Below are 20,262 nucleotides of genomic sequence, written 5' to 3'. Positions count from 1 at the left end.
TTGTATCCTGAGGTCCTTAACGAGGGTTATGGGTTTGACCCAGCTTCCTGGGATTGGTTTTAGACCCCAAAAAACATGGGTGAAATTAACTAACATCAAACATTAAGGATAAACAGTGGGTTGAGAAGAATAACCTATAACTTGGATAACTAAGCAAGGAATATCTGGCTTAAAAATTGTAATTTAATGTACACACTTATACTCCAGGGTAATTTGTAGTACAAATCATCAATCTGTTTTCCAAACATAGAGCTTATCCTAGAACATAAAATAAGCTAAAAGATCTGAAAAGACAACAGACAACCTCAACCTTAAGAATAGATAAGAAGAAAAAAGTGAATAATGTATCAATCTAGTCAAGGTTGCAACAGGTGAACCTGTTCCCAGAACCTCCTTATGTTCTACGTTGATATTTGAATCCCTGTCGGTTGTTTATGTAGATTACATCCACTGTAGCGATTCCTCCTTCAGCCGTCCGGAGGCACAGATCTCCACCCAACGTAAAAGCAGATTCCACAATGCGATGTTTTAGTTCCTGAAGGAGGTTCCTGAGTGGAGAACCGCCAGAAGTCATTTTCCAAATGATTTGGGACTCCAGGTGCAGCATCACAGTGAGAGACAATATCCATAAATGAAGACGAGGACCGTTCCAGGAGTGCCCAGATATCCGAAATTACTCCAAGAGTGAATCAATGACTCATCCAGGAGGTCACAAAAGAGTTGATGATGCAGCAATAACATTAGACTGGCCAAAACGTGCATTAATGGGGGAGTTCAAAAGGGCAAAAACATCTTGATGATACTCCAAAACATTTAGGAAAATACTCTGTAGGTCGGCTGGACAAAAGTAGAACATTTCAAAAGGGATGCATCTCATTATATCCGTGTTAAACTAACGCATATTTTTAAACGATCGCTACATAAAAACATGGTGGTGGTAGTGTAATGATCTGGGCCTACTTTGGTGATCAAGATCTAAACATTTTGCTGCTTGACAGAACCAAGAAATCATGCTCGCCACCATCCTGAAGGAATATATATCCAACCATCAACTTGTGCTCTAGAGAACTTGATTGTATGGAGCATGACAAAGAGCCAACGTCTCAAAAACAATACCTTAGGTGGCCTAGACAGAAGCTGGACTTTAATCTGACTGAGAAGGCAGCAGCGTAACTCCAAAAAAGTTTTCAAAATAAAATTTTTTTAAAAAGTGGGCTAAAGTACAGCCACAACAACCAGTGGCAGTTCTGCATGAAGCCAGACTGCAAGTTACAAATAACAGACAAATGTCACAGGTTAACCTCACCCCACTTACACACATTCAGAAAATCTTCCTGGTGTTGTTATTCACTGTCCAAACCAGGTAACATCCTCTTGTGTTGGCAGCAAAACTGGCGTCACTCAACCAAACATCTACTGACTTCAAAACTCTTTTGGGGCAAAACAGAAATGAAAACTATTTTTTCCCCATCTTTTGCTGGTGCTTCCATCCAACGTCTATACTGTCATTGTGTTCACACTTTGAACAGACTGGCAGTGACTTTGCATTCATTTTTTACGCCTAACCCTAAATCTAACCATTACCAGAAGATACCGAACCCCAAAAGTGCCCTAAACTCAATTCACACTTTAGTCCTCCAAAGGCTAACCCCCAATCCAAAAACATTTCTCACAATGCAGTATTTGTTTGGAAACTGCTCCTTACACTGTATCAAATACAAGGCTGCACACACATACACAACTAAAGACAGTTTAAAGGTACCTAGCAGTCATGTTTTTTGACATTCACCCAGAGAGAACCTGCAAACCCCATCCAGGTCTGGTTCTTCTTTCAAGAAGACAACAGCGCTACTAATGCTGCGTTCACACTGCAGCCTGAAGTGACCCAATTCCGATTTTTTTGACCTAATGCGACCTGTATCCGATCTTTTCATGACAGTTTGAACAGCACAAGTCGGATTCTTTTTTTAATGAGATCCGTACCTGATACGTATCCGACTCAAATGTGACCTAATGTCCAGGTTGCATTGATCCGAACGTCACTGATACTCAACAAATCTCACTATTTTGCGTCCTGATACGCGCCAGCGGGAAGAAAAACAACTATGACGGACTATGTGAGGAGTAAGTTGTTAAAGTGCTGGTTCCTGTCGGACAACAACTTCAAATGTGTAAGCTATGCTCCACCGTTAGCTTCCATGTTTACTTCCGCAAACACTGAGCGCTTCTTCTTCTTTTTATGGTGGTTGGCAGAACACTGAGAACGCTCACGCTATTGCGCCCTCTACTGCTCAGGCGGGACACTTTCAGGCCGTTGCCCATTCAGACTGCAGTACATTCAGGTCGCATATGTTTGGCAGTGTGAACGGCCCTAGCAAAAAAATCCGATTTGACAAAAAATAAAAAATAATCGGAATTGGGTCACTTCAGGTTGCAGTATGAACGCAGCCTTGGATATCAGATATGTATCCGATTCAAATGTGACCCACCGTCCAGGTTGCATCCAACCAACTTGAACATCATTGATACTCGACAAACGTCACTATTCTGCGCCCTGATACGCGCAAGCGGGGAGAAAAACAGTTATGGTGGAATGTAATGAGGATTCAGTTGTCAAAGTTCTGGCTCCATCTTTAAAATCGTAAGCTATGCTCCACCGTTAGCATCCATGTTTACTTCTGCAAACACTGAGCACTAAATCTTCTTTTTATGGCGGTTGGCAAAACGCTGAGCACACTATTCTACTGCGCCTGCGGGATACTTTCAGGCCTAACTGCAGCACCATTTAGCCCCGTCCTGGGCAATGTTGCCTAAATGATCAAAAATTGACAAAACTACTCATATCACAAAAGTTTAAACAATAATAGCTTCTTCCAAAGGTCATACTACCATATTTTAAAGTTTTGGTAGCAAATGTGCTTTTCCGCGTATGTATAAGTTACCAATTTCCAGTCACTATTTATAAGTTGCCCTTTGTATCCACTAACGTTATGTAACATTTTTCCAGAGGTCATGCTTCAGGTCATTATCACTCCATTTGTTCCATTAAAATGCTCAAATGAAATTAAATATTTTTATTCCAGAAAGTAAGTGCACACCCGCAACAAGAGAGACCCCATGTTGCTGAAGAGACCCCCTCTCTAGTCTGCAGGTGTTGTAGGCAACAGGTGCGCCAAACCCCGAGCCACGTCTCAGCCAATCACAATCCAGAGTCCAGATCCGGTGAGAGCATGGCCGCTTTTCAGGCTTATATCTGCGAGCAGAGGCTCCTCACGGCTCAATGTGCCGCCGCTGCAGCAGCTTTAAACTTGTATCCCAGGCTGAAGGAAGTTTTAAGATGAAGTCCGTCGTCCTGCTGCTTCTTTCCCTCTCCTGCTGTCCGGGTTCGGTTGGTTCCGCTTCGGCTGTGGAGGACGCGTACGACGCTGTCGTCAGCGTCGTGTCTCCGGGCCAGCGCTCTCTGACCGGGGAGTCCCTTCGCTCCCTGTTTAATACCCTGCAGAATCGTGTGCAGTGCGGCGAGGTGCCGTGTGGAAAGGTGAGTTTTATTGGGCCGAACCTGGCTGCCAGGTTAGGGTCGATGGAGCCGGGAGCCGAACTGCTACTCAGGGGGAGAGAGGTCGAGGTCCAAGAGCTACTAGTTACCCGCGGAAATAAAAAGGATTTTCTTAGATCCAAAAATATTAGTCGTAAAATGTTGACTTGGTTAAAAACAAAGTGTATCTTAATAAGTAAATGCTTAAAAAGTAATTGAAAGCGAAGTTAAGTTGATTAAATTCAAACTTGAAAGTAAAACTTAAAACTTATATTTTGTTTTTATCATTTGCTTTTTTTGTTTTGAAAAAAATACCGTAAAATAAAAAACTAATTCTTAGTAATTGTCTGCTACGGAAAGTTGAAACTGTTTCGGAAAAAGCGGCAGTAGCGCCTAATCTAATCTATCCTTCTTTTTTTTTTTTGACAATTTTACAGAACATAAAACTAAAACAAATGTAAACTTATGGGTCAAGAAGTTGTAAGAAAGTACATATTTAAATTTATACAGATTGTATATCGACTTTATTCTGTAATCTAACATTTAAAAAAGTACATTTATGAACATACAACTTTTACAAAAATGGAATATATATGAACATTTTTATATTAAACCAATTTAAAATGTAGAACAGGATTATTGTAACGCGGTAGAGAAAATTAGGTGTCCAACAGTGGGGAAATGAAAATAAAAAGTACAAATTTAATGATGCTGATATATAACAATATTAAAAAATTAAAAAAAAGTATGTTTGAATAATTACATCTTTGACTGATTTTTCAATAATTCCAGATTATCCTGACAATAAAAAAAATAACAAAAACACATTTTTATTTATTTAACTCAAACCAGAATGTATGTGCATAGAGAATTAAATTTTAAATTAAGAGAATAAACAGTGATTTTTAACATTTAAACACCCTGGTTGCTGGTTTATTATTACCCTGCAGCTCTGGTGTCGGTGCGGCTCGATTCCCTAAAATCTATTAAACTTTGCAGCATTTTTTTAAACATTATATAATAATAAAAGAGCTGGTTTTAGTAATTTCTCTGTGTTTGCATACAATATCTGCATAAAAGCCCCAACAAAATAACAGTAGTATAATATATTATGTTTTTTGTTTCATCATTAAGTTACTAATTATGTGTACTCCTTTAATTTCCTTTTTTTTTGAAAGGATAAAAAGATGTGGACATTTTTATTAAATTAACTAATTAAAGCAGAAAAGATCCACCTTTGTTCACATCAGTTAAAATGCAAAAACTTTCTTGTTTCAAAAAAATTAAAATATTAATAATTCTTTCAAACATTCTTGAAGTTAACCAGAAAATTAACACATTTTAAAAGCAGGTATATTCAAGCAATATGCTTTTTCTGATCATGTTGATTTTACGGCTCCAGATAAATTTTAATTAGCAGCAGCGAATACATACACATTAAAAATACAATTAACAGAAAATATATAATTTTTATTTAGCTCTTCTTACCTTTATATCATAAATATGCTTTACAATGATATTTTTATTTAGTTTGATTTTTGAAGAGCATCTCATGACCCCACATTTGTTGATTTGTGGCCACCAGAGGGGCCCCGACCCCATCTTTGGGAACCACAGTTATAAATAAATGCATTGATTAATGAAAGCTGTTTTTATCAAAAGTAAAAATTGATAATCTTTTGTCTGTAAACAGGGGAATTCATTGTATCAGTGAAATTGTAACAGAAAGGTAAAATCAAAAAAGGGAATGCGATGCGTCACGGAGCAGCATTTTCCAATAAATGTAATGATATCCATAAATCTTTTTACGGAAACTAATGTGTAATATTTCTCTGCTCTTGGAGAAAAGACACAGTCCTGAATTGTTCTGTTGTTTTTCATCAAAGCGAATTATATTTGTAAAACCAATTGTTAAATTTAGATTTTAAATTTGTTTGTCAGAAAAACATACGTTGCTTTTTATTAACAGAACCTTTTCTCTCAAAAAAGGCAAAAGAAGCGGCTGCATGGCTCAGGTTAGCAGAGTTGGATCTGAATAAGAAACGTCCAGAAAATGCATTTAATCTCTCATAAAATTCATAACTTACCAGAAATTAGTTAAGCTACAGCACTAATTCAACAACACTTTGAAATCTATGCTATTGCTTTACTTGACCTTTTTTAAATGCAAGGAACTCAACTCAGATGTGTCTCTCTTAGTCACAATGACTTGTTATTTCTCAAAACCAAAATAACTCTCTGTATGTTAACTGTCAAGCACGGTAGTGGAGGGGTCATGACTTGGGCTTGTTTTATTACCTCAGGACCCAAGTGACCTCAGCCTCCTTGCAAATATTTGAAGAACAACTCAAAAAAAAGAAAAGAATTGAGGTGTTGTAATATTCCAGTCAAAGTCCAGACCTCAAACTCAAAAGCAGGTTCCTGGCCTCAATAAACTTAAGTTACGTTGTAACTTGTAGGTCAGAATCCCTCCGCAAAGATCGGAGGTGCTGATAAACTCACACAAAAAGGCTATTATTTTAAGCTACTGCTGCTGAAGTTTACATTCTGGTTTCACATTTTTGCTTTACTTTTGTTTAACATAGATGAAATCTAACATTTGCACCCAGGAAACCATTCCCGTTATTACTGCTAATGTATGGCTTTTACCTTGAAAGTTAAATATTTGTAGTTTTTATACTTTTCATTAATCTGTTCAAGTGTTGAATCTGTATTGAATTACTTCCAAATTGGCTGCAGAAATTTAATAAAAACATATAAAGTCACACAGTATTTTTTTTTTAACCCTTGTATCTGGATGTTTTTGAGACTAAAGAATGAAACTTAATTGCATCACATCTGTGTTCTTTTAAAACCTACTGGCTAATATTAACATAGCTTTAATACAAAATGTATTACTGAAATTAAAACATTTTTTTCTCTGCCTATAAAGAGTTCTTAATCTAACATTTCATAGGAACTTGTTAAGTTATCAGAAGAATAATAAAGCTTTTTGTTTCGTCACTGAGGCTGAATTGCTTTCCTTTCTTCATATTAGACTTTTCATCCTGTTTGACAAATTGCTATAATATCTGACTGAGATAAAATACTTTATCAGTAGGAACAGAGTCCTTGAACTTCTTCGATGACAGCTGTAACATGCATCAATGCGCAGATGAAACTGTGAAATATATCTTGTGTGACTGCAATGGGACAAAAAAGAATAATTATTTATGCAAAACATAACTTTATATTTATGGCTTTGATAACAACTAAAAATTAAAGTAATATTTTTCTGTATTTGTTGAAAGTTTCTGTCCAGATCATTCAACAGCCCCCACTTTCCTTCCTGATGTCTTTTAGTTGCAGTAAACAATTTATTTAATGTTGACTCGAAATGCAAGTCTAACGTACAACATAAAATATATAACCATTATTGTCAGTTTAAAGGATTAGGTTGCCTAAATTGTAGCCTGTAATGAATGTTTCTCGTCTCATCGTTTGCTGCTGCTCACATCTCGACAGAGCCGAGTGAAATTCAGTTTCTGATGCTTGAACTTCGCTCATTTCTACTCAGAATAGATCCAGACGTTAATATTGATCTTAGAAATATAGGAAATGTTGTCATAATTAAAGGTAATACTTCTACAAAGGCAAAAAGAAAAGATGTGTACTAGGAAAATAGGTCGGGATGAACCGAATTTTGAAACCACACCTTGGAAGATTTTTATTTGAAAAGAATTGCGAGAATTCACAATAATGAAATTTGTCACATAAATCACATGAAATCCTGATATTAATAGAAATCACATTGATGCTTTTGGCTAGAGGGTGGGAAAACCTTAAAACATTTACTGTAAATGAATGCAAGGCACCACAGGTGGTTGTTTAATCTGCTGCACTATTGAAAACCTCTGACTAATTCCTGCAAAGCTGAACTGATCTCGTGTGTGTTTGTGTTTTTTTTCTTTGTCTCTTTCATCGTTTGAATACTCAGTGTGACCTGGCAGGTTCTGTTCATCAACTCATCGGGAATCACTCTGTCCATGGGAGGGAAGAAAGCGGAAACGTTGAGGAAAACGTAACGGTCAGCGTGTCTCAGTTCCCGGCTCTCGCTGCAGGCAGCGTCCTGTACCTCTCCTCGCCGGGCTTGGTCTGTACGGCCGTGGGTCAGGGGAAGTGGGCAGAGGAGACGGACCTATTCCTGCACAAACACACACACTCTGACCACCGCTCACACACTCACATCGGTGTTGGTGGACTTGAGGGTGTGATTCAGGACCTGCAGAACCACTATGAGCCATCAAATAATAAGGTAAAACCCTTAGATGCCCGTTTTTTGGTGCACAAAAATACAAGAAAATCATGAAGTTACGATGCTTGGATCCTAAAATACCAAAAGTTTATGTTCAAAATTAGTTTTTAAATTAGACAATTTGACTTGTTGCATATTTTTGCTTAAGGTTTAATGAGCTTGAAGAGAAGATGGTTTCAAGACTCTTATTTCAAGTTTAATTATTATAAGTTCGGAAACTACTGCCCTGAATAAACAAAATAAATCCATAAACAATTTGAGAAGCTTGCGTAACAGTCTTTATCACTCTGTAGTTAAAATTTTTCAGCTTTTATTGTACATTGAAGGTATCAATAAGTAATTTAAGAAATATTTTATTGGTTAATAGCACCAGCCGACAAGTCAAAGTTTCACACTGCATGTTCGCACCATCAAAGTCTGGTCTCCTGAAACCAAGCACCTCCCCGGACAGAGGTCAGGTCCCAGCTAAGTTCTGGTAAAAACGGCCACATTCCAGCTTCAGTCATACAAAATGCAGCAATCCCAGTTTCATTATATATTTTAGAATATCATGAGGAAGTTTAACATTTTTGTTTCTTGGATAGTGAATATTTTTTAACAAACTGCATATTTATTTCTTTTTGTTTTCAGCTTGTTTTTGCTGCAGAATGCTAAACTGTTAGCGCTGTTCAACCCACCCGCATCCCAACTAGTTACTACCCAACTAGTAATTGTTACTCAATTACATTTACTTGAGTAACTTTAAAATATATGTACATATATATATATATTTTACTATGCTGTACTTTTTATTTTTACTTGAGTAATTTTATTTTGAAGTATTTCTCATCTTAGTTGAGTAAAATTTCTGGATTCTCATTTTTTTTACCAAAAATTCAAAAGACAAAAACACCTGCAGTTTTTGTTAAAGTTTTATTTTTTTTATTTTTTATTTATTGAAAGAAATTGATTTGGAATTTTTTTTTGTGTGTGTGTGGTTTTGATATTTTTGTTGTTATTTTAGTCTTTTAAAATACACAACTTTCCACTTCACTGTATGTTTTGGTCTGATTATGTAATTTTTAAATATTAAACGATTCATTTGATCAGTTACTCAGTACTTGAGTAAACCTTTTAACCAAATACTTTTTTACTTGAGTAATTTCTTGGATGGTTGCCTTTACTGGAGTTAAAATATGTTGAGGTAGTGCTATTCTTACTTGAGTAAAATCTCCAGTTTGTACATTTTTCTGCATTTTTTTCAAACCAGAAATGATGTATAAAATTATTTTGTATATTAATCCAAAAGTTGCTTTAATATGAAGCGAAACAGAAGCCAGCAGATCAATTTCCCAGCAGTATCAATAATTAAAGTGAACTAAGTAACATTCTCCGTCCTTAAGCTGCTGTTTATGTGTCATACTTGTTAAATAACTTCAAATTTGAAACGAGGATAAGTCTCTAAACCTTCAGTGAGTCATGTGGGGGGGTTTTCAGTTTTTTTAAAAATTTAAATCAACTAAACTTACAGGAAGTTTGAAGACAAACCTTTTATTTATTGCGGATGCTTACCTTTCTGTCCTCAGAGCTGTGTAGCGGCCAGCAGCATCATGGAGGAAGTGGACCCGTTGTTTCCAGACCAGAAACAGGAAGTGGGTGCGGTGTTGGGGCGTGTCCTGTACTATGCCCTGCTTGGTTACTGCTTCAGTGGTCAGTCCCTGCCTGAAGAGAACTTCTTTCTGGATTATATCATAACCCAACTTGGTTCAGAAAATTTCACTGTCCATGGTAAATAATCCGGCAGTCCAGTCCATACTGAAACTAAGGAGAAATGGTTCACGTCTAGATATTTGTGCTCAGTTGTGCTTTGTGTTCTGCAGATTTGGAGGTTCTCATGACGAACCTGAATATTGGTTCAGAGGACGACCATGACCATATCGACGACACTGGTCATCATCGAAGGAAGCAGAGCGGGCCTAAAAGTAACAGCTGGCAGCATGTAAGTACCTGTACGACATGCATGATGAAATCCTAAATCAATAACAATATACATTTTTGGAAAAATTAAGAGTCCACTGCACTGAACCCTATTGAAAACCTCCTGGTTATTCCACCTAATATTGATTTCTGAACTCTTCCTGAGTTAAAACAATCGTATTGTTGCTTCTAAATGAATATAAACTTGTTTTATTTGCATTATTTGAGCTCTGCTAGCTCTATTTCATTATTTTAACCATTTCTCTTCTTCTGCAAATAAATACTAAATATTTGCTTTGAATTTCAGAGACATGTTGTCAGTAGTTCATATAATAATAGAACAATGTTCATTTTACTCAGACATAAACCTATAAAGAGTAAAATCAGAGAAACTGATCATTTCAATCATTTTCATATTTTTTTGTATGTTGCTATAAACACATGATCAATATCAATAGATAATCGTCTGATAGAATATTCAATCATTTCGCTGAACTCCGATCTAGTACCGCACGGCATTCTGGGGGATTTAGAGGAAAGGCTTTAGTTGCTCAACCTCTCACAGCCAGCTAAGTAAGGTTGGATGGAATTTACTAACCGACTCTTTGGTTGCCTAGCAACAGCCTGCTAAGTAACTTGTGGTTACCTAGCAACAACTTGTTGAGTAACTGGCGCAGCAGCAGTTTAGCTCTTTGCCTCATAACTGCTTAAAAATAAAAAACGGTGTGGAGTGAAAACTGTGGATAAAACAAGAACGGTCTCACCACCAGATTGGCAGTATTTCAGATATTTAAAACAAAAATAACTAATTGGTAATTATTGATATTGACTGATATGAAACGCTTACGTTGTGATACGTTTTTCAGCCATATTGTCCAGTCCTAAGTTGGTCCAACATAATCTGCTGTAAAAAAATATCTACTTCTACCCCATTAAAGGTATCTTTTGGGGGGTTTTCACAAATAAATGTTCAAAATCACTTACACTTTGACTAGGAAACTAAAAAAGGTTTAATAACTTGGAATATTTCAGACAAAATTCCAAACAAACGAGAAATTTGAAAGGGGACAAACACTTTTCCCACTAATTAGTCTAATGCCAAAAAATAGTTTTCAGAAGAATATTTTTGTTCATGCAGCCGTTTAACTGATAAATTCAAATCATCCACTTTTCTCATTAGTAAGCACACACTGCATAATAAGCTTTTGTGTTCGGGAAGAAAAACAGCATTATATTGCAAATAATGTTTAAAAATATGCCATTTTAATCATTTTCTTTTATTCTTTTTCAGCACTGTTTCACAGCTGACGAACTGATCCAGATCTACAAACTTACTGAGGAAAGTTCTGGCATGGGTCGATCTGGCATTGCAAAGCTCAGTCCTGCTCTGGTCCAGCAGATCCTGAGTGGAACGTGCTCCAACGTGCCAGAACCAGTGACCCCCGAGGGGCTCTCCACCACTGACAGTGAGCGTGACACAATGGCTGCTGCTTTGATTGGGTTGCACTTTATGAAACATGGATATGTTATTTTAACTGATTGACAAACCTGACCTCTTCTTTCTCCTGCTCTTCTCCCTGCAGAATATCTTTATGCAACCGTTGCCAATGTCATCATAACCCTCATTGCCATGCTTGGCATCGTGATGCTGCTGTGTACATCATGTACCAACCTTTTCCAGATGTGTGTCCAGTTCTGCATCAGCATGGCTGTCGGTGCTCTGACTGGAGATGCCCTGCTGCACCTCATACCAATGGTGGGTGAAGAAAAAATTCATTATACGAAGTACATTTGTTCTGTAATTGTTGATTGTGTTGGATAAATTATGCCTTCTCCATTATCAATTCATAAAAAAAAGCATTAACATATCTAAATTTGACCTTCCTTTCGCTGTGCTTTCAGATTCTTGGTATACACGTTCACACAGAGGACGGTAGTGACTCTCATCAGCTTTCAAACGACGATCACGTAGAAACCCCAGACTACAAGTACAAAATGCTGACGGTGGTTGGAGGGGTCTATGTATTTTACCTGATGGAAACCATCTTCTCAATGGTCACGAATGAAACTGAACACCATCATGATAAGGGGGTAAGTGGAGACACTGAACCTGAAAATATAACTTTCATATTATTATAAAAAAGCAATTTTTGTGTCTTCAGATCTGCTCCAGAGATAAAATTAGGTTTAAATCACTAATTGACATTAAATCAGACTAAACATTTTGTAGGTTTTAGGCTAGTTAAGACTTTCAACATTATTTCTTTGCATTACAAGTCAGAATATTGGGATATGTTTTTAGAAATTCAAAAGTGTGCATACACTGAGGCCATTTAGCTTTTAAGGCTGTGAACTTCTGATTGGCTTTGGAGGGATTTGGAGAAAAACTGTGAAGATTTTAAGCCTGAAAACACCAACCAAACTGCGAGGGACAGGAGTGGCAGCATAATTTTTCAGAAAGAGGAACCAGTGCTCTTGACAAGATAGATAGCGTCATGCATAAGGAACATTATGGTTAAAAAATGGAGGAAACATCTTAAATCAGCAGCAGAATGTAAAGGTTGGAGCAGAAATGGGTTTTCTAAATAGACAATTCCTCCAATCATATAATTTAAATACAAAATGACTTTAGGAAAACAGTCAATATTTTGGAGACACCATAATAAAACCCTGATTTTAATCCTATAGAAAATTCAGTTGCAACGCTGAAAAGTTGTTTATGTGAGGCAGAATACAAACTGGACGAAATGAGCCAGAATTTCAGAAAACTATTATAAGAAACTTGTTGAACGATAGCAGAAACATTTAAGTCACGCAGGACTTAAAGGACAACCTACCAATTTCTACAAACCGGAGGGTGTAAACGCCAAAAATTAAAAGAAAATATATTTGAATTTAAATTTGTGTCACTTTTTTCTGCCAGTTAGCAGATAGAAACTGATCAAAAATAGAAAAATTTTAGCATGATTTTAACGCCGAAAGTGAGGGGGGGGATTTGTGTCTTTTTCTTAGTCATTATAAACATCTGGTCTCACTTGCCAGAACTATTAAGAAGCATATAATACTAATAATTGGAACAATTTACTTTCTGTTTAGTCTTTCTGTAAATTGCCATCGGATCAATATTTATTTCTATCCTAAATTTCAAAGTGTTTTGCACCTCTTGTAGGACGAATCAAACCCTCACCACTGCGATCATGTTGGGGTTTTAGAGATGTACCAACAGGAAAAGAAACAAAAAGAGAAGTCTCAGTCTGCATCCAAGGCAGATCTGGTGAGTAAATGACTCAAATTAATGAGATTAAAACATTTAAGACTATTGCCTGATTGAAATGGGTGTTATAGAAGTTGAATTAATATTCACAAAAAAAGAAAACAAATACATCACCTACTTGTCTTGTAGTAAATGGCTTCTTTTCTAGATAAAGTAGGTAGAAATGAATTCATCATCCTGTAGTTTTACTTTTAAGACAACCTGCTTGAATTGTTTGAATCACATTAAGGGTAATGCAAACATTTCAGATTGATGATGATGAAGACAAAGAAGAAAAGTATGATTCAGAGCAGAAAAAGCAGAGAAGAGGTGAGTAAAACATCCCCCGACAAAGAAAAATGAGTTCATGAAATCGGGATAATCACCATGTTTATTGCACAAACTATAATCTTTTGTATTACAGAAAAGCGCCTGCTGCCTTACATGATAACCATTGGTGACGGGATACACAACTTTGCAGACGGATTAGCGATAGGCGCTGCTTTCTCCATGTCATGGAAGTCCGGTCTGGCCACATCAGTGGCGGTGCTCTGCCACGAACTCCCTCATGAACTCGGTGAGCTACGTTACTCTGAACATCTGAGTTTATCCTATTTGGGGTTTTTAGCTAAAGACTTAACATTACTGTGTTGCTGTTATTTCTGCAGGGGATTTTGCCATCCTGCTCCACAGCGGCTTGTCTGTCCAAAAGGCGATGCTTTTAAACGTGGGCAGCGCCCTGACCTCTTTTATAGGCCTGTATATCTCTCTGTCTATAGCCACTGACCTTGCAACCCAGCAGTGGATAGGTGCAATAGCTGCAGGGCTCTTTCTCTATATTGGACTGGCTGATATGGTGAGTGCTACTACTTGATTACTGTTGAATAAAAACAAAAATCCTGCAGAAACACATTGAAAGCCGTCTTTCCTTTCTGTTACTCTCAGCTCCCAACGTTGGTCCACGTCAGCAGCAAGAGGCCGTGGCAGACGTTTCTGCTGCAGAACGCCGGCATTCTAACCGGCTGGATTATGCTGCTGCTGCTGTCACTTTACGAGGACAAGATTAGCTTTTAATAGTTTTAATTCTATTAAACAAGCCTTTCCTAATGGCTCATCTTTTCCCTGGAAACATTGTAAACCCTTTAAACGAAAAAAATCTAAATTAATGTTTGAGTATTTCCTCAAAGTTGTCTAAATGTAAATTTAAAGCGCCCCCAGAAAGTCTTGTCCCTGAGTTAGTTTAGCTCTTTACATCCTTTACTGCAGTCCTTTGGGTACTCTGGATCCTCTGCATATCTTGTCCTACGACTGTAACGATATTTTGGATCTTGAATGCATTAATCATCTCTGATTGCACATGCAGAGACATGCACACAGAACACTGTAAAGTAATGTCACTGTGCAAACTGAGCTGTTCGCTCTATTGAAACCGCTCTCACATGCAACATTATGCAATCTAATAAAATACAGATAAGAGTTTTTTATCCAGTATAACAGACACTGATTATGGAGAAGAAACCTCCCTTATTTATAGGAGGATTCCACAGATTGCAAGGAAATAAAAAAGCGTACTAGCCATGATGCACATGTTGTATCAAATAGAAAGAGCTAAATACTGATGTGCTTCAAATGAAATGAGGTTTAATAAATTTAAAACTTGGAGATCATACACAGGGAAGTCCCAATATGGAGTAAATAAAAAACTTGAATCCAAATACCAAATGAAAGGTTGTGTGGCCATGTGAACACTCCATTGAAACTACCATAACATGGAACAGACTGGAGATGTTTTTTCAGAGTTTTTATCAAATAAAATGTTACTGAACTCTATCAAATGTGACCGAATACGATTTACACTCATTTTTAAAATACAAAATATTTAAATGAATATAAATGTCTTTTGATGCTGTTTTTTTTTTTTTGTCTTTGCTGCTTAATTTATGTTTTCCTAACTTTTCAGTGGCACATTTTGATGTACTTTTCTTTGCTAAATGGCTGCTGACAAAGACACTGACTTTGCTTTGGATTTTCTGTTTTTATCCAAAGCCAATTATTGTTTCTGTAGCTTTTTTTTTTTTTACATGAATAAGTTAATTATTTTTATGAACAAATGATGAACATATATGTGTTTGTTAATGGGAAAATTATGTATCTTTTTGTATACCACTTTCTTTCTCTGTAACGAACAGACGAACCACTGGTGCTATACGAATAAACTGATCTGAATTGATACATGGCTCTATCACTGGAACAGCGTTTTTGTACACATTAAAAACCGTATTTCCTTTCCGTTACTCCCAGAAAGGAAAGATGATTCAGACTCAATTAACCCTGGTTTTGAGGTGAGTAAAACCTCAAAACCAGGGTTAATAGTCGAGTCAAAACTCAACCATTAACCTGGTTAAAAACAGAAAACTCATTCCAAGCACGTCTATGATTCAGGGTATTTTGCTGATTAAAATGCAGGTTTCCACGCTCCTATCAGTCCATATTAGCCAAATGGCAAAGTGATAGTGAAGTGTTTGTGATAAGCAGATATAAGAGGTGACAGATTGTCCTGGTCGTCTTCTTATCAGGAAACACTCTGTTGGAATCCCTCAGCTTGGAGCAAAGTATTTCCTTCATGTTGATAAAACGGTTAGCGCAGTTCCTTTAACATTTGTGATGAAAGCAGAAACAGATTACATCAGTATTAACTGATGTAATCTGGCTTAAAAATGAACACAACACTGTTGAATAAAGAATAAATATCCACGATAAAAGAAACTATGTTGTGACAATTACTTCATTTCCCCAACACAAGTTTACTGTAATTTAAACAAATCTGGTTCTCTCATAAAATCTAAGTAAGCTGCTACAACGCAAATGTTAGTTTGTTCACTTTTGGCATTTTTAGATGACCAAATGCAAATGCTCATCTACAAAATGTTAAAAAGCATCTATTATTTTTGCTTCTACTTCATAATTAGCCACGACTGTCTAGTGCTGTGAAAAGGTATTTGTTCCCTGAAATATTTCCTCAGGGATTTACATGTTTCACAGCAACAAGATTAGACAAGAAAAGCCTCAGTGAACCTGAGTTTTCAAACGGTAAATTTATTTATCAGGGGAAAAGCTGTAAAAAGCAACCTGGCCTTGTGCAAGGAAGTAATATTCTCTCTTGTTAAATGATGAATTAACTGTGATTAGTCCTGTTGGTTGGAAAGCAATCAAGCTCAGTTTCACCAGCCACAACCAGTCCTGATTACCGCCAGCAGACCCGGTCTGACAACATGAAGTAGGCTACAAGATCTCAAAAAGTTATGCAATTCAAGAATATTGACCAATTTTAATGCGGCAAAGGTTACAGCCAATTCAGTAAAGAAAAATGGAATAACAGCTAAGCCTTTACTGGCCTCATTTATTTACTTCAATCCAGGTCAGTCAGCTTTCACAAGTAAACAATAAGCATCTGGACAAAAATGGCCTCCATTAGAGCTCCAAAGCCAAAACCACTGCTAACACAGACTCATGTTACATTTTCCAGAAAATATCTTAATGATCTCCAAAACCTCTGGGAAAATATTTTGTGAACTGATGAGACAAAAAGTAAATTTTTGCAAGATGTCTGTCCAGTTACTTAGGGGGGAAAAAGGCTTTACTGCCAGCCAAACAAGGTAGTGGTGTAGGGTTGGAGCTGCTTTTCAACTTTAGGACCTGGACAACTTGTCTTTACCAGAAAATCTTGATAGAGAATGTCCAACAATTAATTTATGACCACAAGACAAAAATGCTTTTGTGTTATGCAACAAGAAAATGATTCAAAAACCTCCAGTGACGTTCTCAAAGTTTGGATCTAAAGCCACTGGAAATTACCTGGCACTGTGGTTCATACTTCAAGCCCCTCTAAAGTTCCTAAATTAAAACTATTCTCCAAAGAAGAGTGGGCAAAAAAAATACTCCAAACTGAAGTAAAAGACTCGTTGCCAATTTGTGGACATGCCAGATGACAGCTGTTTGATTTGAGTAAATTAGACAAACTACCACGGACACACTCCAGACATCGTTTAACCCAACACGTGTTAAAGTTTGGAACTGTTAAAACCCAGAATAAATCAGAAAGTGATTTTGGTCCCTGTCTCTGTCCTGTGCTTTGAACTATATATTTCTGACTTTTGTCTTTACATTTGAGGAATGGAAATGACAGCACAATTTTGAGGTGCCTGATTTTTGTGTGACTTGCTCCAGATTCGCTGTGCAAAGTCAACGTTATCTCAACTAATCTGCTGCATTTCCAAGTTGCATGAACATCTTAACTCAGGACAGAGTCCGGGTACAATTCACTGCATAGGACAGGAGGATGTTTATCACTCAGAGAAAGATTACGTGTTCATATAACGAGTATGTGCTGCACACATGACATCAAGGATGACCAGTCTGAATTTAACTGAGGCAAAATAGCCTATTAAATCTAAACAACCAGGCTGCGCACTAGACAGATTATACAGATTAAAGCAGCAGCTGCTGACTGAGGCAAACCAAATCTTCTTGAGGTCAGCTTTTACATCTGGTGTGTATAATTAGGTGTGTAAAATCCCATAAATTAGGCTTTATGGGATTTTATGGTTCAAGGGAGCCTTTTGACCTATTGTGGTGATAAAACAGTAAAAGGAATACCCTCTAAAGCTGGACCTTTGAGCTTCTCAAACATCGTATCCATGTCTTTTCAGACATCTGTGTTTGAAAAGAAGAGAAAAACACAGAAAGTATTGTACTGAAGCTGTGATGAAAGGAGCCAATGAAAAGCAAGAAATGTTATATAGATTACAATGGCATCGTTATGTAAGATTTATCTCTCCTATATATAATTTATTTTCTGTGAGACTTTTGTGTTGTTTTTATGATTTAAAGCACTTTGGGGAAATTTTTTTTACTGCTTTTAAAATAGTTTATAAATAAAGATACATTTATACATCACCTTTAAGCTGTATGTGCTAACGTCACACATAGAGAGCGCGTGCTCAGTGTTTTACCAACCGCCATTAAAAAAAGAGTAAGAGCTCGGTGTTTGCGAAAGTAAACATGAATGCTAACGGTGGAGCATAGCTTACGATTTTAAAGTTGTTGTCCAACCGGAGCCAGCATTTTAACAACTTAATCCTCATTATCGTCCGCCATGGTGGTTGTTTTTCTTCCCGCTGGCGCGTATCAGGACGCAGAATAGTGACGTTTGTCGAGTATCAATGACGTTCAGGTCGGACGAATGAGACCGGGCCGTTCAGATTCAGGTCACGTTTGAAAACATCAGATACGGATCGGATTTTCAAGGAGCCTGGGTCGCATTTGAAAAAAATCCGGCCTGTGTTGTTCAGATTGTCATGAAAATATTAAATACTGGCAAAAAAAAAAAATTGACTTGGGTCACTTTGGGCTGCAGTGTAAATGCAGGCTCAGCTTTTGAAGGAAGAAAAACTATACGCTGTGTGCAAACTACTCATGCTGTATTTCAACATGATGTAATTTTTTTTGCTGACAAATAAAGGAGATAATGTCACACAACAGATATTAACTTCATTATTCATTTACTGTACTCAATTGGTTTACAGTTTGTGGTGTAACAATAAACCTTACCAATAAACACCAGTCCAAATGCTACTCATTATTTTGTTACAAATACATTTATTGGTTTAAAATCTACCGTAACTGTTTGAGTAGAAACGTAATTATATTGAAGAACGTCTCTATCAAAAGATAAATTCAGCTTTTCGTAGCAACACAATGAGGAAAGATTGCTTGGCTTTAACAAGAAAACATTCCCAAAACAGGTCCGGTGAAGGTAACCTTGACTTGAGAATGTTATAACCCGTTACACAACATTTTTTCTGAAACTTACATAATCTCAAGCCTTAATTTTTAACCATAAAAGATTTGATGCCATCTCATCATCATCGCCATAACTCTTTTACAATTGAGCATGACTGTGCCGTGCATGTGATGAATGGAGCAATGATGGCCTGATCTTGCTGGTGAGACTTAAGAATTAATCATCAACCTTAGAAATAACAGCAATAAACCACAAACTGGAAACATACGTGATGTGGAATCCAAATCTGATGCAAAATTAGATTTAATCTCCTAACCAAAAATAACTTGATGTAGGAAATTATCTTCATTGCCGTTTCTAAAATAATCTAATGTAGAAATCCAGTTTTCTTTTATAGAAAGCTTGATTTTCTTCAAATTGTGTTTCGCAGGACTCACTGAAGGGGAAGTAGCGGGTCCACTTCATTGAAATTAAAATCTGAAAAAGAATTTTAATGTCTTCCTCATCTACTTGGCAAACTAAATATGGAATATTTTATCCAAATGTTTTCTGTTTAGGCGTTGAAAAATGTTTTACTCTAAGCTTCTCAAGAAGAGCAGAGCAAGTTTCTCTCTTTCTCCTAAATAACTTTTTACCTAAACAAGTTTAATGAATGGATGGTCGAAAGTCAGTAAAGTTTCTGGATGCTTGTTTCTTTGAGTCCTCATTTTTTTATAATTAAATATGAAAGCAAAGAAAAAGAAAACATTGCTCATAAAAGACAAAAAACAAATTACTATGTTGCACTTAATTTCCATTTCGAGAACATCTTAATATTTCAGTAAACATCTTAAAATCCTTTAAAAAATGTTTAAGTGTCCACCTAATTTTGCCTGTGGTTCAAATTTGTATCATTTTTTGCAGTCAGCTGCCAAACAGAATAATTCATTCAGAGATTACTAAACACTTTTCCCTCTTTTTGCTTTACATTATAGTTTTGTAATGAAGATTATTTGTTTTAGAATAAACTTGTTTTAGTTGATTAGCATTGAAGGAGAAGAGCTGAAAGGCAGAGACCTCTAGTGGTGTGTTAGGGGTATAGCAACTCAAAACAAAAAATATTACTTTGCTTGAAAAGAAAAATGCTAACAGCATATTGTTGATTGTACCACTATTAAAAAGGAGAAAATAAGTACGAAGCTAAATCCAAATCTGCTCTTGTTCGTGTTTATGCAGTAAAGCTAGTGACAACAGGAAGTCAGAAAAGTAAACCCAGATAAGCAATTACTTAAAAAATTTTAATAACCTATTTTTGTTCTGTTATAATTTCTGGGAATAAATTTTTAACTGAGTCGCAGCCGTTCTGTGAGGAGGAAGAGATCGTTTGTGTTTGTCCTCATGGCTCTTGAGAATAAGTTATGTTTTAAGTCTACGATTGTAAA

General features: G+C 36.6%; 1 protein-coding gene across 1 annotated transcript; it reads left to right on the top strand.

Moving 5' to 3' along the window:
* Positions 1-2,496: 2,496 nt before the first annotated feature.
* Positions 2,497-15,268, top strand: slc39a4 (solute carrier family 39 member 4). The gene is made up of 12 exons (XM_032581875.1): positions 2,497-3,538; positions 7,512-7,829; positions 9,395-9,596; positions 9,689-9,807; positions 11,077-11,251; positions 11,369-11,541; positions 11,688-11,876; positions 12,955-13,059; positions 13,308-13,368; positions 13,463-13,615; positions 13,707-13,894; positions 13,984-15,268. Exons 1-12 carry the CDS (start codon positions 3,281-3,283, stop codon positions 14,110-14,112), a joined length of 2,070 nt encoding a protein of 689 aa, XP_032437766.1. The 5' UTR covers positions 2,497-3,280; the 3' UTR covers positions 14,113-15,268.
* The last annotated feature ends 4,994 nt before the right edge of the window (positions 15,269-20,262 follow it).

The sequence above is a fragment of the Xiphophorus hellerii genome, chromosome 13 (genome assembly GCF_003331165.1).
Source record: "Xiphophorus hellerii strain 12219 chromosome 13, Xiphophorus_hellerii-4.1, whole genome shotgun sequence".
Lineage (NCBI taxonomy): Eukaryota > Metazoa > Chordata > Actinopteri > Cyprinodontiformes > Poeciliidae > Xiphophorus > Xiphophorus hellerii.
Note: the sequence above shows the minus strand (reverse complement) of the source record. Positions and strands in the feature narration are given on the sequence as shown.

Excerpts from the sequence above, each read along its gene's own strand:
- slc39a4 (XM_032581875.1), top strand. The coding sequence starts at position 3,281 with ATGTGCCGCCGCTGCAGCAGCTTTAAACTTGTATCCCAGGCTGAAGGA. Across the intron at positions 11,877-12,954 it reads AACACCATCATGATAAGGGG|GACGAATCAAACCCTCACCA; the intron begins GTAAGTGGAGAC and ends CACCTCTTGTAG. Across the intron at positions 13,369-13,462 it reads GCAGAAAAAGCAGAGAAGAG|AAAAGCGCCTGCTGCCTTAC; the intron begins GTGAGTAAAACA and ends TTTGTATTACAG.